At 37.7% G+C, this 26,992-nt stretch overlaps 3 protein-coding genes across 3 annotated transcripts; all 3 read left to right on the forward strand.

Moving 5' to 3' along the window:
- Positions 1 to 521: 521 nt before the first annotated feature.
- LOC149284709 (embryonic protein UVS.2-like) lies at positions 522 to 9,517 on the forward strand. The gene is made up of 10 exons (XM_089496329.1): positions 522 to 645; positions 732 to 849; positions 1,192 to 1,367; positions 1,483 to 1,567; positions 1,793 to 1,917; positions 2,022 to 2,137; positions 2,452 to 2,677; positions 2,820 to 2,938; positions 3,311 to 3,574; positions 9,323 to 9,517. The coding sequence occupies exons 1-10, from the start codon at positions 522 to 524 to the stop codon at positions 9,515 to 9,517; spliced, it is 1,548 nt and encodes a 515-aa protein (XP_089352455.1).
- Positions 9,518 to 10,033: 516 nt separating this feature from the next.
- LOC149284710 (embryonic protein UVS.2-like) lies at positions 10,034 to 19,311 on the forward strand. Its single transcript, XM_089496330.1, has 10 exons — positions 10,034 to 10,157; positions 10,244 to 10,361; positions 10,702 to 10,877; positions 10,993 to 11,077; positions 11,338 to 11,462; positions 11,567 to 11,682; positions 11,992 to 12,217; positions 12,360 to 12,478; positions 13,117 to 13,380; positions 19,117 to 19,311. Exons 1-10 carry the CDS (start codon positions 10,034 to 10,036, stop codon positions 19,309 to 19,311), a joined length of 1,548 nt encoding a protein of 515 aa, XP_089352456.1.
- Positions 19,312 to 19,827: 516 nt separating this feature from the next.
- Positions 19,828 to 23,207, forward strand: LOC149284711 (embryonic protein UVS.2-like). The gene is made up of 9 exons (XM_089496331.1): positions 19,828 to 19,951; positions 20,038 to 20,155; positions 20,496 to 20,671; positions 20,787 to 20,871; positions 21,132 to 21,256; positions 21,361 to 21,476; positions 21,786 to 22,011; positions 22,154 to 22,272; positions 22,911 to 23,207. Exons 1-9 carry the CDS (start codon positions 19,828 to 19,830, stop codon positions 23,205 to 23,207), a joined length of 1,386 nt encoding a protein of 461 aa, XP_089352457.1.
- The last annotated feature ends 3,785 nt before the right edge of the window (positions 23,208 to 26,992 follow it).

Consider the following 26,992-nt stretch of genomic DNA (forward strand, 5'->3'; position numbering starts at 1 on the left):
TGTGAAGGATACTGATAATACCAAAAGAGGAAATTATATTATAGAAATACCTCTCTCTAGACATGTATTTTGTGGGGCTGGAAAAAATTCTGAAGGGTCCATAGGCGTATCTATGTGAAAAAAGTATTAACTACATGAAACAAGGCTTTCTACGTCTGATTGATCGGAAATTCAGATTTGTTGATCTTGTCTCCTGAAAAAAGAATTTCTATTAGAGAAAAACTCCCGGTTAATGTTTTTTTGCCACTCTCTTAAAAACTACTAGGTAGACAATTCCTTTAATATTAACAAATTGATTTAAATCGGTAGAACAGGAAGATTGTTTAAAATGAAAAAAGGGAATTGAATCAAAGTCAATCTACCAAGTCTAGTTTTCAAATTCAGGACTCAACTTTGTTAAATAATAAATAGGGTCTGTAGTCACATAAGGATAAAGATCTATGTAAGAGAGGGTAAAGTGAATGGAGTCAAAGGTGATGGGCTTTTCTTTCCCCGTGCTTCTTCCAGGCATTAAGGAGCCGATGGTCGAGGGAGACATCCTCATAAGCCCCCGTGGTCGAAGTGCAACTAAGTGTAAAGGCTGCCTTTGGCCAAAATCTGCAGATGGGACAGTTGTTGTGGCTTATAACCTTTCCCCTGATTACAGTAAGTTGATTTATTTTCCCCTAGATGATATAAATCATGTATATTTCAAATTAATTTACTGATGAAGCTCACTACCTTCTCCCCAGCTGAGCAGGAGATGGCTTTGTTTCGGAGCTCCATGCAAGAGTACGAAACCTTGACCTGCGTGCGTTTTGTTCCTCGGTCAACCCAGAGTAACTACCTCAACATTGTGAAAGCAGGGGGGTAAGAGCTACGTAATATATATAAACTAATTTAGTAAATGCTCTGATTAAATGGAATTATATTGCAAGGTTCCATATTCACAGACGTTGAGTGCATTCTTCCCTTTGTTTAAATATGAGTATTATCACAGTCTTATAGTGTTGCTCATACCCAATGTGAAGAATTTAATGTAAACATCTAAAAAATATAGTATTTTAGTACATCATTCACACATTTTGAAGCATTTTGATGTAAAATCATTACATTTCCAAATTAAAATATAATAATTTGATTATTGTTTAGGAAACACCTGTACCACTGTGCAAGTAATCACTCCTCACTGTCCATTTTTTGTTTTTCTAGCTGTGGCGCCTATGTGGGCAGAATTGGAGGTGGCCAGACAACGTATCTTAATGATGGTTGCTTGTCCAGAGGGACCATTCAACACGAGCTGAACCATAACCTCGGCTTTTACCACGAGCAGTCAAGGAGTGACCGTGATGGCTACGTGACTGTCATGACTCAGTACATCTCATCAGGTAACAATGCTGGAATACATACCCATTAAGCTCTGTAATGCTGCATCCATTTACCAGACAGATTGCTCCACTGGTTGCCTTGGAAACACACATTAAATTCTATATCTTGTCGCAGAAAACTTGATCAACTTCAAAAAAGAAGATTCCAATAACCTGGGTCTAGAATATGACTACGGCTCAGTGATGCATTATCCCAGGTAATAAACCAAACTGTATGTGTTTGACTATTAAAAAAGTACTGGTGGTCGCCATGTGGTGTACCTATTGTCTGAAGCATATTGTTCCATTGAACTCCCAAGCAATTCACATTTTAAAGATAAGGCTCAATGGAATAATATGCTGTAGAATGTGGTTGACCATCATGCCCCCTACTTATCCCATTTTTAGACCCTTAAGACACTTTATGCTCTCTTTTGTCTCAGTACTGCTTTCAGTAACACATCGGGACAAGCTACTATCATACCCAAGCCTGATCCATCCGTACCCATTGGACAAAGAAGTGGATTGAGTCCTCTGGATGTTTCAAAAATTAACAGACTGTATGAGTGTGGTGAGTACACAATGGCTGTGAATGTCTAGCTAGAGTCCACATGAGATAAATACACCAAAATGTCACTCTATGTATGCTAAACAATTTGTTTTTTGCTTTTTCAGGTGTTTGGGGAACATTGCTCAATAAGGCCAGTGGGACTGTGACCTCAGCCAATTACCCCTCTGTTTATCCCAATAACTCAAGCTCTGTTTGGTTAATTAGAACCCCATCTGGTCAGGTGTGGAATTGCACAAACATGATTGTACATTCAATGTATTTTGTTATAAGTCAGAAATCTTATTTGAAACTAAAGGTTCAGATTTCTAAGATACTTTGAACCTACTTACTGCTTTTAATGTTGAATTTATCCACATGTTGGCATGGTCCTAGTAGTAGAAAAATCCTAATATTTCTTGAAACCTAATATGAGCTTCTCTACCACGATTTACCAACTTGTTACACTTGAATAATGCCCGATATAAGAAAAAACAAAATAGTCCATGTTCTTTACTTCTAAAATTAGACACAAATCCATTTATAATTTCTTTACAGGTTTCTCTGCAGTTTAACGCCTTTGATGTCCAGTCCTCTCAAGACTGTGCCTCTGACTACATTAAAATTTACGACGGTCCCATCAAGACATCCCCTGTGTTAGTGGACAGAGCGTGTGGTGCAGGACTGATCCCACCGATAATCTCTTCCACTTCCCAGATGCTTATTGAGTTTGTTAGTGATGGTGACACCACTGCCACCGGCTTTAAAGCTACGTACAGCTCAGGTAACTCCATCAATGTAACTATATAGATGTTCTTACCTAATATGATCAAATAAATTAACGCACACAGAAAGCACGACTAGATGCAGGTGACCTGACATATTATGACCTCTAACGTGTCTCTATTTAAATATTTCTGCTCTAGTACAATGTGGAGGGGCTTTCTATGCACCAACAAAGAACTTCACCTCTCCTGGATACCCCAACGGCTACTCAGTCAATATGGACTGCAACTGGAAAATCACAGCTCCTGAAGGCTATAAGGTAACATATTGACTTGGTATGGTCTATGATGTACATGCAAGGTAACAGAATGTTGCGGAATTTTGTGATACCTTTTTTACTGGGCTAGCAGTATTTTGTAATGACAAACTTTTGGGAGTCTTCACTTTATCAAGTCAAAAGCATTTCGGCTACATTACTACATGCATTACTATGATCTATAATGTAAGAAAACTGACTTTTTCTCATATGGAATTTACTGAAACTGTTTCCTGCTGATGAATTCTCTTCATTTGAAATACCAGTGAATCCAAGTCAAGCATAATATTGTGCTTAAGACATTAAAAACTTGATTTGCAATACAAGGTGTTGTCTTTGGTCATAATTATATTGTATTCTGTTTTGTTCCTTTAGATTTCTCTGACATTTAATGAGTTTGTCTTGGAGTCTGGTGTGTTCGGATTTTGCCGATACGACTATGTGAAAGTTTATAACGGAGCAGATAGCAGCTCCCCACTGATGGGGGCATACTGTGGCACTAGATCCCTGGCTCCTTCGGTCTCATCCGGAAATTTCATGATGATTCAGTTTCGTAGTGATCAAACAAAAACATTTAAAGGGTTCAATGCTACATACGTGTTCTGTGAGTATTACGGCTCATCCAGCCCTTTCAAAGAAGTATGTAATTGTGTGGGGTTTTTTTTACATAAAATGTCACTAATTCCATTTTCTATTTTTATTTATTTCAGTGCCAAAGTAATAAAGTATATGGAGTAGAAGAAAGCTATTGTTACAACAGAATTTTGTAGAGGACCCACACAATTTTTTCTTCAATAGCAATAATTTAAAAAATCAAACACTAATATTGATTTGTTGTGATTTGTTTGTGATTTACTGGGTATCTCAAGTAAACTTTTGCTTCATTAATAAAGTATGTTTAAATAAATATTTGGCGTGTGTTTGTCTTAGATTATTAAATTAAAAAATATATATTTGGACAGAGTAATGCTCAAATATCCAATTTTATATTCAAAGCTGCAACTTGCATGAACTTGTATGAAGAATTATCATTAATGAGAATCAAATGAACAGATGTTCATGACTTGGGCTCTACAAAAAGCATATAAGTCAGTTTGGTGGATACATTAAATTGTCTTCTAGTAGAAGTGGTAGAGATTGATCCAGTGAGGGAATTGAAGCATCCTGGAGATGAAACATCAGTTTAACCCAATCATAGATAGGTCAGAGTAGAGCTGGATGGAAATTATTGGAGAAAATGGCACTTTTCACACTTGATCTCCCCTTTAATGGACACAGCCAGGTGGCTTGAGCAATGATACACACCAGAAAGGGATGCAGGGTGTGCAAGAGACCAAAGGGTTATGTTAGCCACCAGGACTACATAACTTCTCTGAACTCTCTCCAGAACAATACTCTACAAAGATCTGTAAAGTGGCATAACCTCTTCTATCTTTCTGCTTCTAATTCCTCTTGGTATACAACCCAGAACCCTTCTTGCTTTTCCCCACCACTTTGTTGTATTACCTGCTTGCCTTTAAATCCTCAGAAATAAATACTTCCTAGTCCCACTCTTCTGTTAGCGTTGGAGGCACGGTACCCCTAATACTATATTCTGCCTTCGGAAATTTACATCTCACTTCCATTATTTTACTTAAATCAACCTTAAACTGCAGCTGGCACACTCACAATCATTGTAAATAATTACCCATTTGGCTTCTTCCACCAAGAATGTCAACCGTGTTCTAGACCTCTGTGTTGGACACTAGAAAGATGTTCTAAAATTACACTTAGCTCTTATTCCGAGTATAAGTTGTTTTATTATTAACCAAGTGTTTTTAAAAAATCTAGTTTTCTTATCTGGGATGTCATATATTATAAGAAGTGGTGGACAAGTCAAATTGTTTCATAATATTTTATCACTTTTTACACCGAGGCAGCTTGTCAGGGCCCGGGTAATCGGGTTGGGTAGGAGCCTCCTTACAGGGGATACCTGGGGTTCTGTCTGCACACAGCAATGCATAGTAAACGAAGGATAAGTCAGACAGGCACAAAGGAATACACCACAGGCAGAATTCCAGGTAATGCTATGTATTGTATAATATGGCAGGACAAACAAATACAGGTTAAAAAGTCTCTTAGCAAGAAAAACGTATATATGGCAAGAAGCTCTCTGGACAGGGCACAAGGCAGGAAGCCCACTTGAAAGGGCACAAGGCAAGAAGCCCACTTGAAAGGGCACAAGGCAGGAAGCTCACTTGAAAGGGCACAAGGCAGGGAGCCCACTGGACAGGGCACAAGCCAGGAAGCCCACTTGAAAGGACACAAAGGAGGAAGCCCACTTGAGAGGGCACAAGGCAGGAAGCCCTCTTGAAAGGGCACAAGGCAGGAACACACAGGGGATGGAGTGAGAAGCCGAAATCCCCAGACGTTTCTTCTTTAATCAAGGATAGGATATCTTAACCTTCAGGAACTTCTCGAAACCACCTTAAATAGCGACCGCTGGCAACCAGCACTACCGTTTTGCTGGCTGGATTCACCACGTGCGGATTCCACTGCGTACGGATACCTACGGGCTGAAGGTAGGATCAGGTACAAAGCAGGATCAGGTACAGGGCCAGAGCAACACAGTCCCATCACTTCAATACAAAGTCAGGCCCTGACTGAAGGGCAGGCAGGCTCAGTCCTGTCAACGAGGCTCAGCTGGTTGTACTGATTAGGTCTGGGTGCTCCAGCGTAAGAAGGGTTACACCCAGGTAAGCAGAGGCAGCTGGTCTGCACGTTAGCCTACAGGGTACTGTGTACACACAGGAGGCCTCTAGGGGCTGCTGCTTATATGACACGAAGTAAAATAAATACAGAATCCTGGCTGACAGGGTGGAATCCTGACACAGCTACTCTCCTGGTTCCAAAATCCATAGTTTCGGCCAGCATCCCCAAAGATAATGGACTCTTAGAACTCGTAGTTTTCAGAAAGGTTCTCCTCACTGGAGTAACCACAGGGTTAGGCCTGTGCCTCTTGGAGGCCCGATGAGACTCCATCTTCCTGTCTCCTCGTATGATAGAGGGCCCTTTCTAAACTATTGTGAACCGGCATGGGAAGACAAAACTGTTTCAGGGTCACGTTACGTCATGTGTCTGCGGTGAAACCAAGGCTGCTTATACACTGTGCACGAGGAGGCAGAGGGAAATGCCTAGCCATATTGGCATTTACAAATATTTGGGTTCAAGCGTGGTACTGTAATAGGATTCCACCCTAGCAATAAGTCAGTTCATGAACCTTTATCCCTCCTAGATTTTCCATAGCTGAAGAGTTACAACCTTCCACTGGCATTAATATCATGGAATGGAATGAGTTTCCATTATGAAATAGTTGGATGAGTATGCTGTGGAAGACCATAATCGGCCTGTCCAGAGTCCTGACCTCAACCCCACCGAGCACCTTTGTGATGAACAAATTCCCACAGAAACACTTGTGGAAAGCCTTCCCAGAAGAGTGGATGTTGTTAAAGCTGCAAAAGGGAACCAACTACATATTAATGTCTATGTATTTTTAATGTGAAATCATTAAAATCCCTGTTGGCTTAATTATCAGATGACTTAATACTTTTGTCCATATAGTGTATTTCTCATACTTGTATTATGGTACGGGTTCAGCTGCATATGGTTGTACCTCAAGACAGGGATGGCTCTAGGTTTTCACCAAAAAGGCTCATCTTTTTGACAAACTGGAACTTAAGAATATTAAATCATTCGACACATATAATATTTTTTTTACTCCAGAGTCGAAAAAAAGTTTACAAAGGCAATGCTCTAATTGGAGCCCCATAAATTTATTGTGGACCTATTAAGCTGCTTATTCTTTGACATGATAGTGCCTCATCTGGTAGTTTCCAAAGTACTCATACCTGCTAGTTTGGTACAAGCTGGTCGTCCACCGAAAAAGTCAATGAAACACAGAAACACTCATTTATAATGTTGATATCTCAATGCTGTGAATGGTTGTTATGTTTCTAATCACTTATTGCCATATCGCTGTCATCAATTCGACAGAAAAAAAACAAAAAACTTTTAATAAACTTTAAACAGAAAGAATAAAAAAGCTAAATCATCTAAATTCATTCAAGTTATATATTTCACATGTGAAAATCCATCGCAGGTTTAACATCCTATAATTTCATTTTCCCTTTTGTTTCGCCAGGTGTATAATCCATTTATGCAAATCCTTTTTGAACACATTCATCATTTACAAACAGGCGTAAAGGGCAACACAGTGATTGTTATAATAACCCATTTTAGTCATACCTTAACATCTACTGGATGTAGTGTCACGTAACATTCCATTACAACAATCATTTTGGTAGAATAATTCCTATTTTTCAATACTCTATCACATTTGCCATTTTCAAGAGATGTCCACAGTTTGGTAAAATGCAAGATGAAATTCCATCTGTAGAAAGTACAATATTAGGAACAGAAAAGGAGTAAAACAAAACACCTAGACCATTGTTCATCTCTGCAACTTAGAATTATAAATAAACTAGAGAGCATAGCCAGCCATGTCCCTATTTCAGGCCTATCTGAATCTGATGAGGGAAAACCCACTCCCTGCATAAAAATTATGGCCGGGGATACAAAAACAACAGAAACAGTCCAACCTTATTTATAGTGGGCAGGAAAACGAGTGTCACGTCACTAGCGCAGACTCTCAGATAATTCGGTTTAGCAGAACCCACCAAGACTGGGTTTCCCCATGCATAAAAGAGGCATGTATTGTATCTTAAAGGTCATGGCTATCCTTATGTGAGAGCAGCCAGCAGTCAAGTCAACAGGCATGAATAGAATATATCTAAAATATCTATCCACCAAGTTTAACCAAGCTTTGCCAATATTCCCAGGCCAAAATTATGATAATTTTGGTTAATTCAATAGAATAAACTGATTTTTTTTTTAATGGTTATACAAGGGCATGTGAACAGGGAAAGCTGTTAACTATTTTATGATCAATGCTGCCAAGTAATATCTAGAAGAACTAGACTTTTCCTGATAGTACAAACATGGCTTTATTTTATTAATGGTTGGAAGTGGACACGTTAGTTTAAGGGCAAACCCACTTCGTATTTATATTCCAAATTTATAGATTTGAAAAAACCCCCCACAAAACTTTATAATAAGAAGTCTTAAAAAGTAAACAGATGAAGATGGTCAGGTATAGCGTAGAATTGAACATTTCACAACTACAACATTTAAAGAGGTAAAATCATACAGCTGTATAAATTAAATTAGACACAATAAAATAAAAAAGGGAATGTACGATATCTGTCCAGGCAGACAATTAAAAACTATTTTTATTGAAACATACATAATAAATATTACCTCCTTGTTTGTAACCAAAGTAAAAAGGGACCATTACAGGTGAGAATAATTTATAATTAAAGCTGTCTCCTGTCCCTGTAATAATCATCAATTCTTCTCATATAACGACCATGATATGGTCCTGGAGCATCTCCTTGAGTCACATCCATTTACTTATGACTCTGGCTACTGATTGGTTGAAACTTTGTAAGATTTTGGATATAAACTGGACCTGGGATTGGGTTGAACTATAGACACAGTGAGACGTAGAAGAAAGAATAGTCTACTTCATCAGAAGTCAAGATGGACAAGAGAATCCCATTCATTCTGCTGGCCTGTATGATAGGGCTTGGAATGAATGTTCCTTTACCAGGAAATTTACAGGTGAGATGCTGAGATATAGATTTCATATACACAGAACCATGAAATATTTGTTAAAATAACTGGTTCACCCAACATTGATACTGACTGCAATTCTCCATATTGATCATATATTAAACTTAAACAAAACAATGTGACTTTTGCAGGTTTATTTACCTGGAATGGAATTATTTGGTAAGCTATATTCTTAGAAAGTATCTTTCTATCTCTCTCTCTCTCTCTCTCTCTCTCTCCAATTCTTTTTTTTTTGTCTTCTTCACTTCTCCACTAAATCACCTTTGCTGATTTTTAACAGACAAAGATACAAACACCCTGGACGTTCTAAAGTCATTATCAAAATCAAATCCAGGTAAGAAAGGCTTCTAGGTCATATTGCAAAAAAGAAATCATGTTACCTACAATCTTTGCTAAAATAAAATGAAATCATCCAAAACAAAGTACTACAGCCTTATGATGATGGGGCTTAGAATGTATTATTAAGTCGAAGAATGATGATTTACGCACCTGTTCTAGATTTATATTATGTCTCGTTGATTATGATTTTATGGATTTCAATTTTTTTTGGTTTAATGGAACGTAAAAGAACATCCAAATAATAAAAAAAAAAAAAAACAGAATTTAGTTTAAATTTTTATGGTAAGAGGAAAATTTACTATTGTTAATACGATTTAGTTCCATAAAGAAGATGCTTACCGTCTGCCTAATGTTGATATTTTTACAGAGGATAACAACGTAAAAGAAGATCGAGATGTTTTCAGCACGATTATTGAGCAAAACAAAGGTACCGACATTCAACATAACAGAAATCATATAAAAGGACGCATGAATAAGAAATTTTATGTTCAATATGTTCACAATTGCATGTGAAGGATACTGATAATACCAAAAGAGGAAATTATTTTATAGAAATACCTCTCTCTAGACATGTATTTTGTGGGGCTGGAAAAAATTCTGAAGGGTCCATAGGCGTAGCTATGTGAAAAAAGTATTAACTACATGAAACAAGGCTTTCTACGTCTGATTGATCGGAAATTCAGATTTGTTGATCTTGTCTCCTGAAAAAAGAATTTCTATTAGAGAAAAACTCCCGGTTAATGTTTTTTTGCCACTCTCTTAAAAACTACTAGGTAGACAATTCCTTTAATATTAACAAATTGATTTAAATCGGTAGAACAGGAAGATTGTTTAAAATGAAAAAAGGGAATTGAATCAAAGTCAATCTACCAAGTCTAGTTTTCAAATTCAGGACTCAACTTTGTTAAATAATAAATAGGGTCTGTAGTCACATAAGGATAAAGATCTATGTAAGAGAGGGTAAAGTGAATGGAGTCAAAGGTGATGGGCTTTTCTTTCCCCGTGCTTCTTCCAGGCATTAAGGAGCCGATGGTCGAGGGAGACATCCTCATAAGCCCCCGTGGTCGAAGTGCAACTAAGTGTAAAGGCTGCCTTTGGCCAAAATCTGCAGATGGGACAGTTGTTGTGGCTTATAACCTTTCCCCTGATTACAGTAAGTTGATTTTTTTCCCCCTAGATGATATAAATCATGTATATTTCAAATTAATTTACTGATGAAGCTCACTACCTTCTCCCCAGCTGAGCAGGAGATGGCTTTGTTTCGGAGCTCCATGCAAGAGTACGAAACCTTGACCTGCGTGCGTTTTGTTCCTCGGTCAACCCAGAGTAACTACCTCAACATTGTGAAAGCAGGGGGGTAAGAGCTACGTAATATATATAAACTAATTTAGTAAATGCTCTGATTAAATGGAATTATATTGCAAGGTTCCATATTCACAGACGTTGAGTGCATTCTTCCCTTTGTTTAAATATGAGTATTATCACAGTCTTATAGTGTTGCTCATACCCAATGTGAAGAATTTAATGTAAACATCTAAAAAATATAGTATTTTAGTACATCATTCACACATTTTGAAGCATTTTGATGTAAAATCATTACATTTCCATTAAAATATAATAATTTGATTATTGTTTAGGAAACACCTGTACCACTGTGCAAGTAATCACTCCTCACTGTCCATTTTTGGTTTTTCTAGCTGTGGCGCCTATGTGGGCAGAATTGGAGGTGGCCAGACAACGTATCTTAATGATGGTTGCTTGTCCAGAGGGACCATTCAACACGAGCTGAACCATAACCTCGGCTTTTACCACGAGCAGTCAAGGAGTGACCGTGATGGCTACGTGACTGTCATGACTCAGTACATCTCATCAGGTAACAATGCTGGAATACATACCCATTAAGCTCTGTAATGCTGCATCCATTTACCAGACAGATTGCTCCACTGGTTGCCTTGGAAACACACATTAAATTCTATATCTTGTCGCAGAAAACTTGATCAACTTCAAAAAAGAAGATTCCAATAACCTGGGTCTAGAATATGACTACGGCTCAGTGATGCATTATCCCAGGTAATAAACCAAACTGTATGTGTTTGACTATTAAAAAAGTACTGGTGGTCGCCATGTGGTGTACCTATTGTCTGAAGCATATTGTTCCATTGAACTCCCAAGCAATTCACATTTTAAAGATAAGGCTCAATGGAATAATATGCTGTAGAATGTGAAATGTTTGGCTGTTTCTTAATTTAGACCATTGGGGTTGACCATCATGCCCCCTACTTATCCCATTTTTAGACCCTTAAGACACTTTATGCTCTCGTTTGTCTCAGTACTGCTTTCAGTAACACATCGGGACAAGCTACTATCATACCCAAGCCTGATCGATCCGTACCCATTGGACAAAGAAGTGGATTGAGTCCTCTGGATGTTTCAAAAATTAACAGACTGTATGAGTGTGGTGAGTACACAATGGCTGTGAATGTCTAGCTAGAGTCCACATGAGATAAATACACCAAAATGTCACTCTATGTATGCTAAACAATTTGTTTTTTGCTTTTTCAGGTGTTTGGGGAACATTGCTCAATACGGCCAGTGGGACTGTGACCTCAGCCAATTACCCCTCTGTTTATCCCAATAACTCAAGCTCTGTTTGGTTAATTAGAACCCCATCTGGTCAGGTGTGGAATTGCACAAACATGATTGTACATTCAATGTATTTTGTTATAAGTCAGAAATCTTATTTGAAACTAAAGGTTCAGATTTCTACTTTGAACCTACTTACTGCTTTTAATGTTGAATTTATCCACATGTTGGCATGGTCCTAGTAGTAGAAAAATCCTAATATTTCTTGAAACCTAATATGAGCTTCTCTACCACGATTTACCAACTTGTTACACTTGAATAATGCCCGATATAAGAAAAAACAAAATAGTCCATGTTCTTTACTTCTAAAATTAGACACAAATCCATTTATAATTTCTTTACAGGTTTCTCTGCAGTTTAACGCCTTTGATGTCCAGTCCTCTCAAGACTGTGCCTCTGACTACATTAAAATTTACGACGGTCCCATCAAGACATCCCCTGTGTTAGTGGACAGAGCGTGTGGTGCAGGACTGATCCCACCGATAATCTCTTCCACTTCCCAGATGCTTATTGAGTTTGTTAGTGATGGTGACACCACTGCCACCGGCTTTAAAGCTACGTACAGCTCAGGTAACTCCATCAATGTAACTATATAGATGTTCTTACCTAATATGATCAAATAAATTAACGCACACAGAAAGCACGACTAGATGCAGGTGACCTGACATATTATGACCTCTAACGTGTCTCTATTTAAATATTTCTGCTCTAGTACAATGTGGAGGGGCTTTCTATGCACCAACAAAGAACTTCACCTCTCCTGGATACCCCAACGGCTACTCAGTCAATATGGACTGTAACTGGAAAATCACAGCTCCTGAAGGCTATAAGGTAACATATTGACTTGGTATGGTCTATGATGTACATGCAAGGTAACAGAATGTTGCGGAATTTTGTGATACCTTTTTTACTGGGCTAGCAGTATTTTGTAATGACAAACTTTTGGGAGTCTTCACTTTATCAAGTCAAAAGCATTTCTGCTGTAAGAAAACTGACTTTTTTTCGTATGAAATTCACTGAAACTCTGTTGGTTTGATCCATCTACAAACTAAAACACGAGAAATCCCTGATTTTGAGATGACAGATGTTGTAGTTAGTTTGAATGGACCCAGTGGAGACCCAGCTTTGGTCAATTCTCAATTCAGCGAACATAGGGAGTTGTCCCTGAGAAAAAGTACTTCATTCTTGGCTATTTCACACATGGCATCAAGTGTATTACTCTGAGGAATGTGAAATACTATAAGAAAATCATAAGTGATTAAATTTAATTGTAAAAAATACGAGGTCAATATATATATAAAACTATTTATACCCACATAATGTTTTCATGCTGATGAATTCTCTTCATCTGAAATACCAGTGAATCCAAGTCAAGCATAATATTGTGCTTAAGACATTAAAAACTTGATTTGCAATACAAGGTGTTGTCTTTGGTCATAATTATATTGTATTCTGTTTTGTTCCTTTAGATTTCTCTGACATTTAATGAGTTTGTCTTGGAGTCTGGTGTGTTCGGATTTTGCCGATACGACTATGTGAAAGTTTATAACGGAGCAGATAGCAGCTCCCCACTGATGGGGGCATACTGTGGCACTAGAACCCTGGCTCCTTTGGTCTCATCCGGAAATTTCATGATGATTCAGTTTCGTAGTGATCAAACAAAAACATTTAAAGGGTTCAATGCTACATACGTGTTCTGTGAGTATTACGGCTCATCCAGCCCTTTCAAAGAAGTATGTAATTGTGTGGGGGTTTTTTTACATAAAATGTCACTAATTCCATTTTCTATTTTTATTTATTTCAGTGCCAAAGTAATAAAGTATATGGAGTAGAAGAAAGCTATTGTTACAACAGAATTTTGTAGAGGACCCACACAATTTTTTCTTCAATAGCAATAATTTAAAAAATCAAACACTAATATTGATTTGTTGTGATTTGTTTGTGATTTACTGGGTATCTCAAGTAAACTTTTGCTTCATTAATAAAGTATGTTTAAATAAATATTTGGCGTGTGTTTGTCTTAGATTATTAAATTAAAAAATATATATTTGGACAGAGTAATGCTCAAATATCCAATTTTATATTCAAAGCTGCAACTTGCATGAACTTGTATGAAGAATTATCATTAATGAGAATCAAATGAACAGATGTTCATGACTTGGGCTCTACAAAAAGCATATAAGTCAGTTTGGTGGATACATTAAATTGTCTTCTAGTAGAAGTGGTAGAGATTGATCCAGTGAGGGAATTGAAGCATCCTGGAGATGAAACATCAGTTTAACCCAATCATAGATAGGTCAGAGTAGAGCTGGATGGAAATTATTGGAGAAAATGGCACTTTTCACACTTGATCTCCCCTTTAATGGACACAGCCAGGTGGCTTGAGCAATGATACACACCAGAAAGGGATGCAGGGTGTGCAAGAGACCAAAGGGTTATGTTAGCCACCAGGACTACATAACTTCTCTGAACTCTCTCCAGAACAATACTCTACAAAGATCTGTAAAGTGGCATAACCTCTTCTATCTTTCTGCTTCTAATTCCTCTTGGTATACAACCCAGAACCCTTCTTGCTTTTCCCCACCACTTTGTTGTATTACCTGCTTGCCTTTAAATCCTCAGAAATAAATACTTCCTAGTCCCACTCTTCTGTTAGCGTTGGAGGCACGGTACCCCTAATACTATATTCTGCCTTCGGAAATTTACATCTCACTTCCATTATTTTACTTAAATCAACCTTAAACTGCAGCTGGCACACTCACAATCATTGTAAATAATTACCCATTTGGCTTCTTCCACCAAGAATGTCAACCGTGTTCTAGACCTCTGTGTTGGACACTAGAAAGATGTTCTAAAATTACACTTAGCTCTTATTCCGAGTATAAGTTGTTTTATTATTAACCAAGTGTTTTTATCTGGGATGTCATATATTATAAGAAGTGGTGGACAAGTCAAATTGTTTCATAATATTTTATCACTTTTTACACCGAGGCAGCTTGTCAGGGCCCGGGTAATCGGGTTGGGTAGGAGCCTCCTTACAGGGGATACCTGGGGTTCTGTCTGCACACAGCAATGCATAGTAAACGAAGGATAAGTCAGACAGGCACAAAGGAATACACCACAGGCAGAATTCCAGGTAATGCTATGTAATGTATAATATGGCAGGACAAACAAATACAGGTTAAAAAGTCTCTTAGCAAGAAAAACGTATATATGGCAAGAAGCTCTCTGGACAGGGCACAAGGCAGGAAGCCCACTTGAAAGGGCACAAGGCAAGAAGCCCACTTGAAAGGGCACAAGGCAGGAAGCTCACTTGAAAGGGCACAAGGCAGGGAGCCCACTGGACAGGGCACAAGCCAGGAAGCCCACTTGAAAGGACACAAAGGAGGAAGCCCACTTGAGAGGGCACAAGGCAGGAAGCCCTCTTGAAAGGGCACAAGGCAGGAACACACAGGGGATGGAGTGAGAAGCCGAAATCCCCAGACGTTTCTTCTTTAATCAAGGATAGGATATCTTAACCTTCAGGAACTTCTCGAAACCACCTTAAATAGCGACCGCTGGCAACCAGCACTACCGTTTTGCTGGCTGGATTCACCACGTGCGGATTCCACTGCGTACGGATACCTACGGGCTGAAGGTAGGATCAGGTACAAAGCAGGATCAGGTACAGGGCCAGAGCAACACAGTCCCATCACTTCAATGCAAAGTCAGGCCCTGACTGAAGGGCAGGCAGGCTCAGTCCTGTCAACGAGGCTCAGCTGGTTGTACTGATTAGGTCTGGGTGCTCCAGCGTAAGAAGGGTTACACCCAGGTAAGCAGAGGCAGCTGGTCTGCACGTTAGCCTACAGGGTACTGTGTACACACAGGAGGCCTCTAGGGGCTGCCGCTTATATGACACGAAGTAAAATAAATACAGAATCCTGGCTGACAGGGTGGAATCCTGACACAGCTACTCTCCTGGTTCCAAAATCCATAGTTTCGGCCAGCATCCCCAAAGATAATGGACTCTTAGAACTCGTAGTTTTCAGAAAGGTTCTCCTCACTGGAGTAACCACAGGGTTAGGCCTGTGACTCTTGGAGGCCCGATGAGACTCCATCTTCCTGTCTCCTCGTATGATAGAGGGCCCTTTCTAAACTATTGTGAACCGGCATGGGAAGACAAAACTGTTTCAGGGTCACGTTACGTCATGTGTCTGCGGTGAAACCAAGGCTGCTTATACACTGTGCACGAGGAGGCAGAGGGAAATGCCTAGCCATATTGGCATTTACAAATATTTGGGTTCAAGCGTGGTACTGTAATAGGATTCCACCCTAGCAATAAGTCAGTTCATGAACCTTTATCCCTCCTAGATTTTCCATAGCTGAAGAGTTACAACCTTCCACTGGCATTAATATCATGGAATGGAATGAGTTTCCATTATGAAATAGTTGGATGAGTATGCTGTGGAAGACCATAATCGGCCTGTCCAGAGTCCTGACCTCAACCCCACCGAGCACCTTTGTGATGAACAAATTCCCACAGAAACACTTGTGGAAAGCCTTCCCAGAAGAGTGGATGTTGTTAAAGCTGCAAAAGGGAACCAACTACATATTAATGTCTATGTATTTTTAATGTGAAATCATTAAAATCCCTGTTGGCTTAATTATCAGATGACTTAATACTTTTGTCCATATAGTGTATTTCTCATACTTGTATTATGGTACGGGTTCAGCTGCATATGGTTGTACCTCAAGACAGGGATGGCTCTAGGTTTTCACCAAAAAGGCTCATCTTTTTGACAAACTGGAACTTAAGAATATTAAATCATTCGACACATATAATATTTTTTTTACTCCAGAGTCGAAAAAAAGTTTACAAAGGCAATGCTCTAATTGGAGCCCCATAAATTTATTGTGGACCTATTAAGCTGCTTATTCTTTGACATGATAGTGCCTCATCTGGTAGTTTCCAAAGTACTCATACCTGCTAGTTTGGTACAAGCTGGTCGTCCACCGAAAAAGTCAATGAAACACAGAAACACTCATTTATAATGTTGATATCTCAATGCTGTGAATGGTTGTTATGTTTCTAATCACTTATTGCCATATCGCTGTCATCAATTCGACAGAAAAAAAACAAAAAACTTTTAATAAACTTTAAACAGAAAGAATAAAAAAGCTAAATCATCTAAATTCATTCAAGTTATATATTTCACATGTGAAAATCCATCGCAGGTTTAACATCCTATAATTTCATTTTCCCTTTTGTTTCGCCAGGTGTATAATCCATTTATGCAAATCCTTTTTGAACACATTCATCATTTACAAACAGGCGTAAAGGGCAACACAGTGATTGTTATAATAACCCATTTTAGTCATACCTTAACATCTACTGGATGTAGTGTCACGTAACATTCCATTACAACAATCATTTTGGTAGAATAATTCCTATTTTTCAATACTCTATCACATTTGCCATTTTCAAGAGATGTCCACAGTTTGGTAAAATGCAAGATGAAATTCCATCTGTAGAAAGTACAATATTAGGAACAGAAAAGGAGTAAAACAAAACACCTAGACCATTGTTCATCTCTGCAACTTAGAATTATAAATAAACTAGAGAGCATAGCCAGCCATGTCCCTATTTCAGGCCTATCTGAATCTGATGAGGGAAAACCCACTCCCTGCATAAAAATTATGGCCGGGGATACAAAAACAACAGAAACAGTCCAACCTTATTTATAGTGGGCAGGAAAACGAGTGTCACGTCACTAGCGCAGACTCTCAGATAATTCGGTTTAGCAGAACCCACCAAGACTGGGTTTCCCCATGCATAAAAGAGACATGTATTGTATCTTAAAGGTCATGGCTATCCTTATGTGAGAGCAGCCAGCAGTCAAGTCAACAGGCATGAATAGAATATATCTAAAATATCTATCCACCAAGTTTAACCAAGCTTTGCCAATATTCCCAGGCCAAAATTATGATAATTTTGGTTAATTCAATAGAATAAACTGATTTTTTTTTTAATGGTTATACAAGGGCATGTGAACAGGGAAAGCTGTTAACTATTTTATGATCAATGCTGCCAAGTAATATCTAGAAGAACTAGACTTTTCCTGATAGTACAAACATGGCTTTATTTTATTAATGGTTGGAAGTGGACACGTTAGTTTAAGGGCAAACCCACTTCGTATTTATATTCCAAATTTATAGATTTGAAAAAAAACCCCACAAAACTTTATAATAAGAAGTCTTAAAAAGTAAACAGATGAAGATGGTCAGGTATAGCGTAGAATTGAACATTTCACAACTACAACATTTAAAGAGGTAAAATCATACAGCTGTATAAATTAAATTAGACACAATAAAATAAAAAAGGGAATGTACGATATCTGTCCAGGCAGACAATTAAAAACTATTTTTATTGAAACATACATAATAAATATTACCTCCTTGTTTGTAACCAAAGTAAAAAGGGACCATTACAGGTGAGAATAATTTATAATTAAAGCTGTCTCCTGTCCCTGTAATAATCATCAATTCTTCTCATATAACGACCATGATATGGTCCTGGAGCATCTCCTTGAGTCACATCCATTTACTTATGACTCTGGCTACTGATTGGTTGAAACTTTGTAAGATTTTGGATATAAACTGGACCTGGGATTGGGTTGAACTATAGACACAGTGAGACGTAGAAGAAAGAATAGTCTACTTCATCAGAAGTCAAGATGGACAAGAGAATCCCATTCATTCTGCTGGCCTGTATGATAGGGCTTGGAATGAATGTTCCTTTACCAGGAAATTTACAGGTGAGATGCTGAGATATAGATTTCATATACACAGAACCATGAAATATTTGTTAAAATAACTGGTTCACCCAACATTGATACTGACTGCAATTCTCCATATTGATCATATATTAAACTTAAACAAAACAATGTGACTTTTGCAGGTTTATTTACCTGGAATGGAATTATTTGGTAAGCTATATTCTTAGAAAGTATCTTTCTATCTCTCTCTCTCTCTCTCTCTCTCTCTCTCTCTCCAATTCTTTGTTTTTTGTCTTCTTCACTTCTCCACTAAATCACCTTTGCTGATTTTTAACAGACAAAGATACAAACACCCTGGACGTTCTAAAGTCATTATCAAAATCAAATCCAGGTAAGAAAGGCTTCTAGGTCATATTGCAAAAAAGAAATCATGTTACCTACAATCTTTGCTAAAATAAAATGAAATCATCCAAAACAAAGTACTACAGCCTTATGATGATGGGGCTTAGAATGTATTATTAAGTCGAAGAATGATGATTTACGCACCTGTTCTAGATTTATATTATGTCTCGTTGATTATGATTTTATGGATTTCAATTTTTTTTGGTTTAATGGAACGTAAAAGAACATCCAAATAATAAAAAAAAACAAAAACAGAATTTAGTTTCAATTTTTAAGGTAAGAGGAAAATTTACTATTGTTAATACGATTTAGTTCCATAAAGAAGATGCTTACCGTCTGCCTAATGTTGATATTTTTACAGAGGATAACAACGTAAAAGAAGATCGAGATGTTTTCAGCACGATTATTGAGCAAAACAAAGGTACCGACATTCAACATAACAGAAATCATATAAAAGGACGCATGAATAAGAAATTTTATGTTCAATATGTTCACAATTGCATGTGAAGGATACTGATAATACCAAAAGAGGAAATTATTTTATAGAAATACCTCTCTCTAGACATGTATTTTGTGGGGCTGGAAAAAATTCTGAAGGGTCCATAGGCGTAGCTATGTGAAAAAAGTATTAACTACATGAAACAAGGCTTTCTACGTCTGATTGATCGGAAATTCAGATTTGTTGATCTTGTCTCCTGAAAAAAGAATTTCTATTAGAGAAAAACTCCCGGTTAATGTTTTTTTGCCACTCTCTTAAAAACTACTAGGTAGACAATTCCTTTAATATTAACAAATTGATTTAAATCGGTAGAACAGGAAGATTGTTTAAAATGAAAAAAGGGAATTGAATCAAAGTCAATCTACCAAGTCTAGTTTTCAAATTCAGGACTCAACTTTGTTAAATAATAAATAGGGTCTGTAGTCACATAAGGATAAAGATCTATGTAAGAGAGGGTAAAGTGAATGGAGTCAAAGGTGATGGGCTTTTCTTTCCCCGTGCTTCTTCCAGGCATTAAGGAGCCGATGGTCGAGGGAGACATCCTCATAAGCCCCCGTGGTCGAAGTGCAACTAAGTGTAAAGGCTGCCTTTGGCCAAAATCTGCAGATGGGACAGTTGTTGTGGCTTATAACCTTTCCCCTGATTACAGTAAGTTGATTTTTTTCCCCCTAGATGATATAAATCATGTATATTTCAAATTAATTTACTGATGAAGCTCACTACCTTCTCCCCAGCTGAGCAGGAGATGGCTTTGTTTCGGAGCTCCATGCAAGAGTACGAAACCTTGACCTGCGTGCGTTTTGTTCCTCGGTCAACCCAGAGTAACTACCTCAACATTGTGAAAGCAGGGGGGTAAGAGCTACGTAATATATATAAACTAATTTAGTAAATGCTCTGATTAAATGGAATTATATTGCAAGGTTCCATATTCACAGACGTTGAGTGCATTCTTCCCTTTGTTTAAATATGAGTATTATCACAGTCTTATAGTGTTGCTCATACCCAATGTGAAGAATTTAATATAAACATCTAAAAAATATAGTATTTTAGTACATCATTCACACATTTTGAAGCATTTTGATGTAAAATCATTACATTTCCATTAAAATATAATAATTTGATTATTGTTTAGGAAACACCTGTACCACTGTGCAAGTAATCACTCCTCACTGTCCATTTTTTGTTTTTCTAGCTGTGGCGCCTATGTGGGCAGAATTGGAGGTGGCCAGACAACGTATCTTAATGATGGTTGCTTGTCCAGAGGGACCATTCAACACGAGCTGAACCATAACCTCGGCTTTTACCACGAGCAGTCAAGGAGTGACCGTGATGGCTACGTGACTGTCATGACTCAGTACATCTCATCAGGTAACAATGCTGGAATACATACCCATTAAGCTCTGTAATGCTGCATCCATTTACCAGACAGATTGCTCCACTGGTTGCCTTGGAAACACACATTAAATTCTATATCTTGTCGCAGAAAACTTGATCAACTTCAAAAAAGAAGATTCCAATAACCTGGGTCTAGAATATGACTACGGCTCAGTGATGCATTATCCCAGGTAATAAACCAAACTGTATGTGTTTGACTATTAAAAAAGTACTGGTGGTCGCCATGTGGTGTACCTATTGTCTGAAGCATATTGTTCCATTGAACTCCCAAGCAATTCACATTTTAAAGATAAGGCTCAATGGAATAATATGCTGTAGAATGTGAAATGTTTGGCTGTTTCTTAATTTAGACCATTGGGGTTGACCATCATGCCCCCTACTTATCCCATTTTTAGACCCTTAAGACACTTTATGCTCTCGTTTGTCTCAGTACTGCTTTCAGTAACACATCGGGACAAGCTACTATCATACCCAAGCCTGATCGATCCGTACCCATTGGACAAAGAAGTGGATTGAGTCCTCTGGATGTTTCAAAAATTAACAGACTGTATGAGTGTGGTGAGTACACAATGGCTGTGAATGTCTAGCTAGAGTCCACATGAGATAAATACACCAAAATGTCACTCTATGTATGCTAAACAATTTGTTTTTTGCTTTTTCAGGTGTTTGGGGAACATTGCTCAATACGGCCAGTGGGACTGTGACCTCAGCCAATTACCCCTCTGTTTATCCCAATAACTCAAGCTCTGTTTGGTTAATTAGAACCCCATCTGGTCAGGTGTGGAATTGCACAAACATGATTGTACATTCAATGTATTTTGTTATAAGTCAGAAATCTTATTTGAAACTAAAGGTTCAGATTTCTACTTTGAACCTACTTACTGCTTTTAATGTTGAATTTATCCACATGTTGGCATGGTCCTAGTAGTAGAAAAATCCTAATATTTCTTGAAACCTAATATGAGCTTCTCTACCACGATTTACCAACTTGTTACACTTGAATAATGCCCGATATAAGAAAAAACAAAATAGTCCATGTTCTTTACTTCTAAAATTAGACACAAATCCATTTATAATTTCTTTACAGGTTTCTCTGCAGTTTAACGCCTTTGATGTCCAGTCCTCTCAAGACTGTGCCTCTGACTACATTAAAATTTACGACGGTCCCATCAAGACATCCCCTGTGTTAGTGGACAGAGCGTGTGGTGCAGGACTGATCCCACCGATAATCTCTTCCACTTCCCAGATGCTTATTGAGTTTGTTAGTGATGGTGACACCACTGCCACCGGCTTTAAAGCTACGTACAGCTCAGGTAACTCCATCAATGTAACTATATAGATGTTCTTACCTAATATGATCAAATAAATTAACGCACACAGAAAGCACGACTAGATGCAGGTGACCTGACATATTATGACCTCTAACGTGTCTCTATTTAAATATTTCTGCTCTAGTACAATGTGGAGGGGCTTTCTATGCACCAACAAAGAACTTCACCTCTCCTGGATACCCCAACGGCTACTCAGTCAATATGGACTGTAACTGGAAAATCACAGCTCCTGAAGGCTATAAGGTAACATATTGACTTGGTATGGTCTATGATGTACATGCAAGGTAACAGAATGTTGCGGAATTTTGTGATACCTTTTTTACTGGGCTAGCAGTATTTTGTAATGACAAACTTTTGGGAGTCTTCACTTTATCAAGTCAAAAGCATTTCTGCTGTAAGAAAACTGACTTTTTTTCGTATGAAATTCACTGAAACTCTGTTGGTTTGATCCATCTACAACCTAAAACACGAGAAATCCCTGATTTTGAGATGACAGATGTTGTAGTTAGTTTGAATGGACCCAGTGGAGACCCAGCTTTGGTCAATTCTCAATTCAGCGAACATAGGGAGTTGTCCCTGAGAAAAAGTACTTCATTCTTGGCTATTTCACACATGGCATCAAGTGTATTACTCTGAGGAATGTGAAATACTATAAGAAAATCATAAGTGATTAAATTTAATTGTAAAAAATACGAGGTCAATATATATATAAAACTATTTATACCCACATAATGTTTTCATGCTGATGAATTCTCTTCATCTGAAATACCAGTGAATCCAAGTCAAGCATAATATTGTGCTTAAGACATTAAAAACTTGATTTGCAATACAAGGTGTTGTCTTTGGTCATAATTATATTGTATTCTGTTTTGTTCCTTTAGATTTCTCTGACATTTAATGAGTTTGTCTTGGAGTCTGGTATGTTCGGATTTTGCCGATACGACTATGTGAAGGTTTATAACGGAGCAGATAGCAGCTCCCCACTGATGGGGACATACTGTGGCACTAGATCCCTGGCTCCTTTGGTCTCATCCGGAAATTTCATGATGATTCAGTTTCGTAGTGATCAATCAAAAACATTTAAAGGGTTCAATGCTACATACGTGTTCTGTGAGTATTACGGCTCATCAAGCCCTTTCAAAGACAATTGTAATATTGTTTGGATAAAATGTCACTAAATCCCTTTTTTCTTTTTATTTATTTCAGTGCCGAAATGATAAAATCTACAAAGTAGAACAAATATACTGTTACAACAGAATATTACAAAAGACCCAATGAAGAAAAACATTAATGATTAACCAGAGAAAATAATGTTTCAATACTAAAATCATGTTTAAAAATATTTGGTCCTGTAGATGATTTGTTAAATTAGTGGTGGTGTTGTGGTGGTGTTAACATAAAAAAGTTTTAGAAAACTGGTAAAATATTTGTATAATTTGAGGGACAGAAAAATGTACAAACATTATCATATCTTAAAATAAAGAGTTAGAGCCTAATCTTTGTGAGAGTGTCAAAATTATTGGAACAGTCATCTTTCCTGGAGCTTATTTTGAACGGGAGCAAAGCTCAAGTCCGCACTTGGGGCATCACACAAAGATATGTTAAAATGTACTAATTTACTGACAATTTGTGGTTACTTTGGAGGGTCTTCCAGAAGTAAGAAGTATTCCCAGATCTTATTGGATAAATCGTAACAAAAATCAGACAGAGGCAAAAAACAGAGGCATTGTTATCATCTGAGCTGTCCGACCCCAGAATCTCAGGTGGCTTTTCTAACTCTTAAGGCTGGTGTATGACATAATGTACTGTTCCAGTTTGTTATTTTGAGCTAATAAATTGATCTAAACGTCTTTGATTTAACTATGAAAATGATCATATTTTACTATGCTGGATTTAATTACTTCAAAAGCACCATGCAAATATGTTCTGTAGAAGAGTTGGAACTTTTATTTATAACTATTTATCAGATGATGCTGATTTTGGGTAATCTATCTTCTTTTTTCCCCACTGCTTATCTGTTTTTCATTTGCATACATTCACAAAAGGGTAAAAAAGATATGTTTTAAACGTGTTTCTGTTTCCCTAGTCGAATACATAAATAGATCTAAAAACAATTTGAAATCCTGTGTTAACATTAGTGTTTTATTAGCTGTTCCAAATTCGTCATAAACACTTAGAATATCCCTTGTTATGAGTATTGTGCTCATTTCTCTTAGGAGCACAACATTAACAACATAATGTAATCCATAGCATTATGTTATGGCTTTAAACTACCTGGAGCTCTGTCCTTTTGGGGAAGTGGCTCCATGAAGGGGTGGGGCTAGCTTACAAGTGCTCTTAGCACCAGACAGCTTTAGTGGGCAGGCAGGGTGAGAAAAGTGGACGGGGAGCAGGCATGGCCAAATAACACTTTCCTGCCCGGAGAACGAAGTTGCTGACCCGGAGACTTGGAAAAACTGGACTTCACCTGAAGCCTTCAGAGACTCCATACTACTACTATGCATATATCACCATTTGACTGTTAGCAGATCTTTAGTGGGTGAAATAAATGTTGACACGGATGCTATAGCTACTAAACAGCTGTAGCTATAATAGGTACTATATTAGGCTGCCATATTTATTCTTTCAATGTTTTGCTGTGGTTTGGAGTCTCCACAACCTTGTGCACTCTGCTATTCTATGGAAGAGTAGCTTTCAACTCCTACCGTTCCAGCCCAGTGCCATGTTTTGGTATATTCTCTTTCTGCAGTTAGCACAGAAGACATCAGTAAAAACCATCTACTGACATCACTCCACTTCCCGAAACCACAGATGTGTTTTGATATCAGTAGGGGTCATGTGATGTATTTCTCAACGGAAAAACTCTAGTGTATTATACTTAACTCTCATGTATACAGCAGAGGAGTATCCATTGCAGTTCAGTAATGTATATGTAAAAAAGGAAATACAGAGAATATCATGGAACAATAAAAGCATCAACGATATATATATGTGTTTAAGGAAAGTCAGATGTTCACCATCAAAATTCTGGTTAAAACTTAAAAGTGCTTCCAATCCCTAATTCACTTTGCCGAAGGGCAATATGGCGACCCTTGCTGTGACGTCCTTGCCCCCTATCAGAGGATCGGGGAGGACGTCACTGCAGTGCACCCATTTTGGCAGAAGTTGATTAAGGATTATATATTGAAGATAGACTAGAGAAGAGAAGTGAGAAGATGCAGTGGTCAACAGAAGCGATCGGTTGAGAAAGTAGGGAAAAATATTTTTATTTATATATAAAAATGTATATAAATTATATTGCCCATCATTGTTTAACACAATATTTTATCATTTGCCTTTCAGTAATGCAGTGTATAAATCATAGTTATTAAGTATTTTTTTTAGCTCCTCCCTGGTTTGCATTATCACTAAAAATAACTTATTTGCAAAAACTATTTTCATACCAATTCAGGGTCTCTAGTTCCTCACACCAATACTTTGCATGTTGATCATATTTTACTTAAATATTCCTAAAATTTACCAGGAGGATGGGCAGGATCACGCCAGTACAAAATGGATATAAATTTGTGTTACGTATCCTATTAAAAGCAGACCGGATTGGGGACAGGAATTTTAAACGCTCCAAGTATCTAAGTAAGAGAAGATGTTGGCTACATTACCTGTGGTTTTAAAAATCATCGATTTGGCTTTCACGGTGCTGTCATTCCCATGGAATATGTTGATTATTGTTGCCAACCTCATGAACTGGATTAAGAACAAGAGGCTTAATGTAGTCAATCAGATCATCTTTGGCATTGGCATCTTAAACTATATATATGGTATTTTGGTTGTTTACAGGGGTATCTATTACATACAAACAAGTAACCATTTGTCATATGGTTACAAGGGAATGGCTATCTATTTTGTGTATTCCGCTACCATGTCCTGTAATCATTAACTGTCTTCTGTTCCTCTCTGTTCTTGTGAATTTCTTGCAAAGTGTTTTTATGACCTGGAGCAAAATGGGAAATTTTTGGGTGGAACCAACACTGGGCACATTAAATCATACCTTACTCGGCAAGTTGACTGTCAACTTAATATACTCTTTCTCATTACCACTTTTTACTGTGTCATATCTTGTGGCTTTCCTAATGTTCTCCAGCTCAGCTTTGACAATTATCATTTCGATAGTCAGACACATGAAACGGGTCCAAGTCAACACTCAAGATCTCTAGAAGCCCAAGCTTTGAAGCCCACATCAGTGCAGCCAAAACTGTGACCTCTTTATTGACCCTGAATATTCTTTATGTTATTTTTTTTCTAACTGGTCTTCTTATAAAATATAATGTTGAGTTATTATTTGTTTTCTCTTTTCTGGTTTCAATGATTTCCCTCTTCAACAGTTTTAGCTTAATTAAAGGGAATAAGCAACTAGCTAAAGCACTGAATGAATTGTTAGCGTTTTGCTCTTGTTCTGAGACATCTAATAATCCAGCAATTATTTCAGCTTGGTATTGAGAAACATATACTTTGTGTTGTAAATGGTTTAAACTGCTTTTGCACTGCCTTTCCATGCATGTCAAGAATATACTATTTCTATGAGTTAATATAATACGTTAGTATGGGAATATGTGAAACACCTAGAGGATGTTATGTGGTGTTATAAGTATTATTCTGCCATGGTGATATGCATAGTAAGGTTACTAGTGGGTGAGCTGGCCAGGGCCGACACTAGCCCGAAGCTTGGCGTAGTGTATATTAGAAAATCCATGCATGCTTCGAGCAGAAATAAAATGACTAAAGTCTTAAGTAAGAGCAGCATGGTTCTTGTAATCTTCATCTGCAGGCATTGGACCAAAGCCCAGCTTCAGTCAATGCTATCTATCAAAACTATATGTATAATTTTTAAATAATCTACATGTATCTTTTTGAATAGATCGGGGAAGCTGAGCCGGAAGTTGGCTTGTTTCTCCTCGTGAAGACT

The sequence above is a fragment of the Sceloporus occidentalis genome, unplaced genomic scaffold, assembly GCF_023333645.1.
Source record: "Sceloporus occidentalis isolate IW3139 unplaced genomic scaffold, rSceOcc1.0.p SCAF_89, whole genome shotgun sequence".
Taxonomy (NCBI): domain Eukaryota; kingdom Metazoa; phylum Chordata; class Lepidosauria; order Squamata; family Phrynosomatidae; genus Sceloporus; species Sceloporus occidentalis.

Bases quoted from the DNA above. Each gene is read 5' to 3' on its own strand.
- LOC149284709 (XM_089496329.1), top strand. From the start codon at position 522: ATGGTCGAGGGAGACATCCTCATAAGCCCCCGTGGTCGAAGTGCAACT. The intron at 2,138-2,451 runs GTGTGGAATTGC...ATTTCTTTACAG, and splicing joins TTAGAACCCCATCTGGTCAG to GTTTCTCTGCAGTTTAACGC. The intron at 2,939-3,310 runs GTAACATATTGA...TTGTTCCTTTAG, and splicing joins CAGCTCCTGAAGGCTATAAG to ATTTCTCTGACATTTAATGA.
- LOC149284710 (XM_089496330.1), top strand. From the start codon at position 10,034: ATGGTCGAGGGAGACATCCTCATAAGCCCCCGTGGTCGAAGTGCAACT. The intron at 12,479-13,116 runs GTAACATATTGA...TTGTTCCTTTAG, and splicing joins CAGCTCCTGAAGGCTATAAG to ATTTCTCTGACATTTAATGA. The intron at 13,381-19,116 runs GTATGTAATTGT...AATACGATTTAG, and splicing joins CATCCAGCCCTTTCAAAGAA to TTCCATAAAGAAGATGCTTA.
- LOC149284711 (XM_089496331.1), top strand. From the start codon at position 19,828: ATGGTCGAGGGAGACATCCTCATAAGCCCCCGTGGTCGAAGTGCAACT. The intron at 19,952-20,037 runs GTAAGTTGATTT...CCTTCTCCCCAG, and splicing joins TAACCTTTCCCCTGATTACA to CTGAGCAGGAGATGGCTTTG. The intron at 20,872-21,131 runs ATAAACCAAACT...TTGTCTCAGTAC, and splicing joins GTGATGCATTATCCCAGGTA to TGCTTTCAGTAACACATCGG.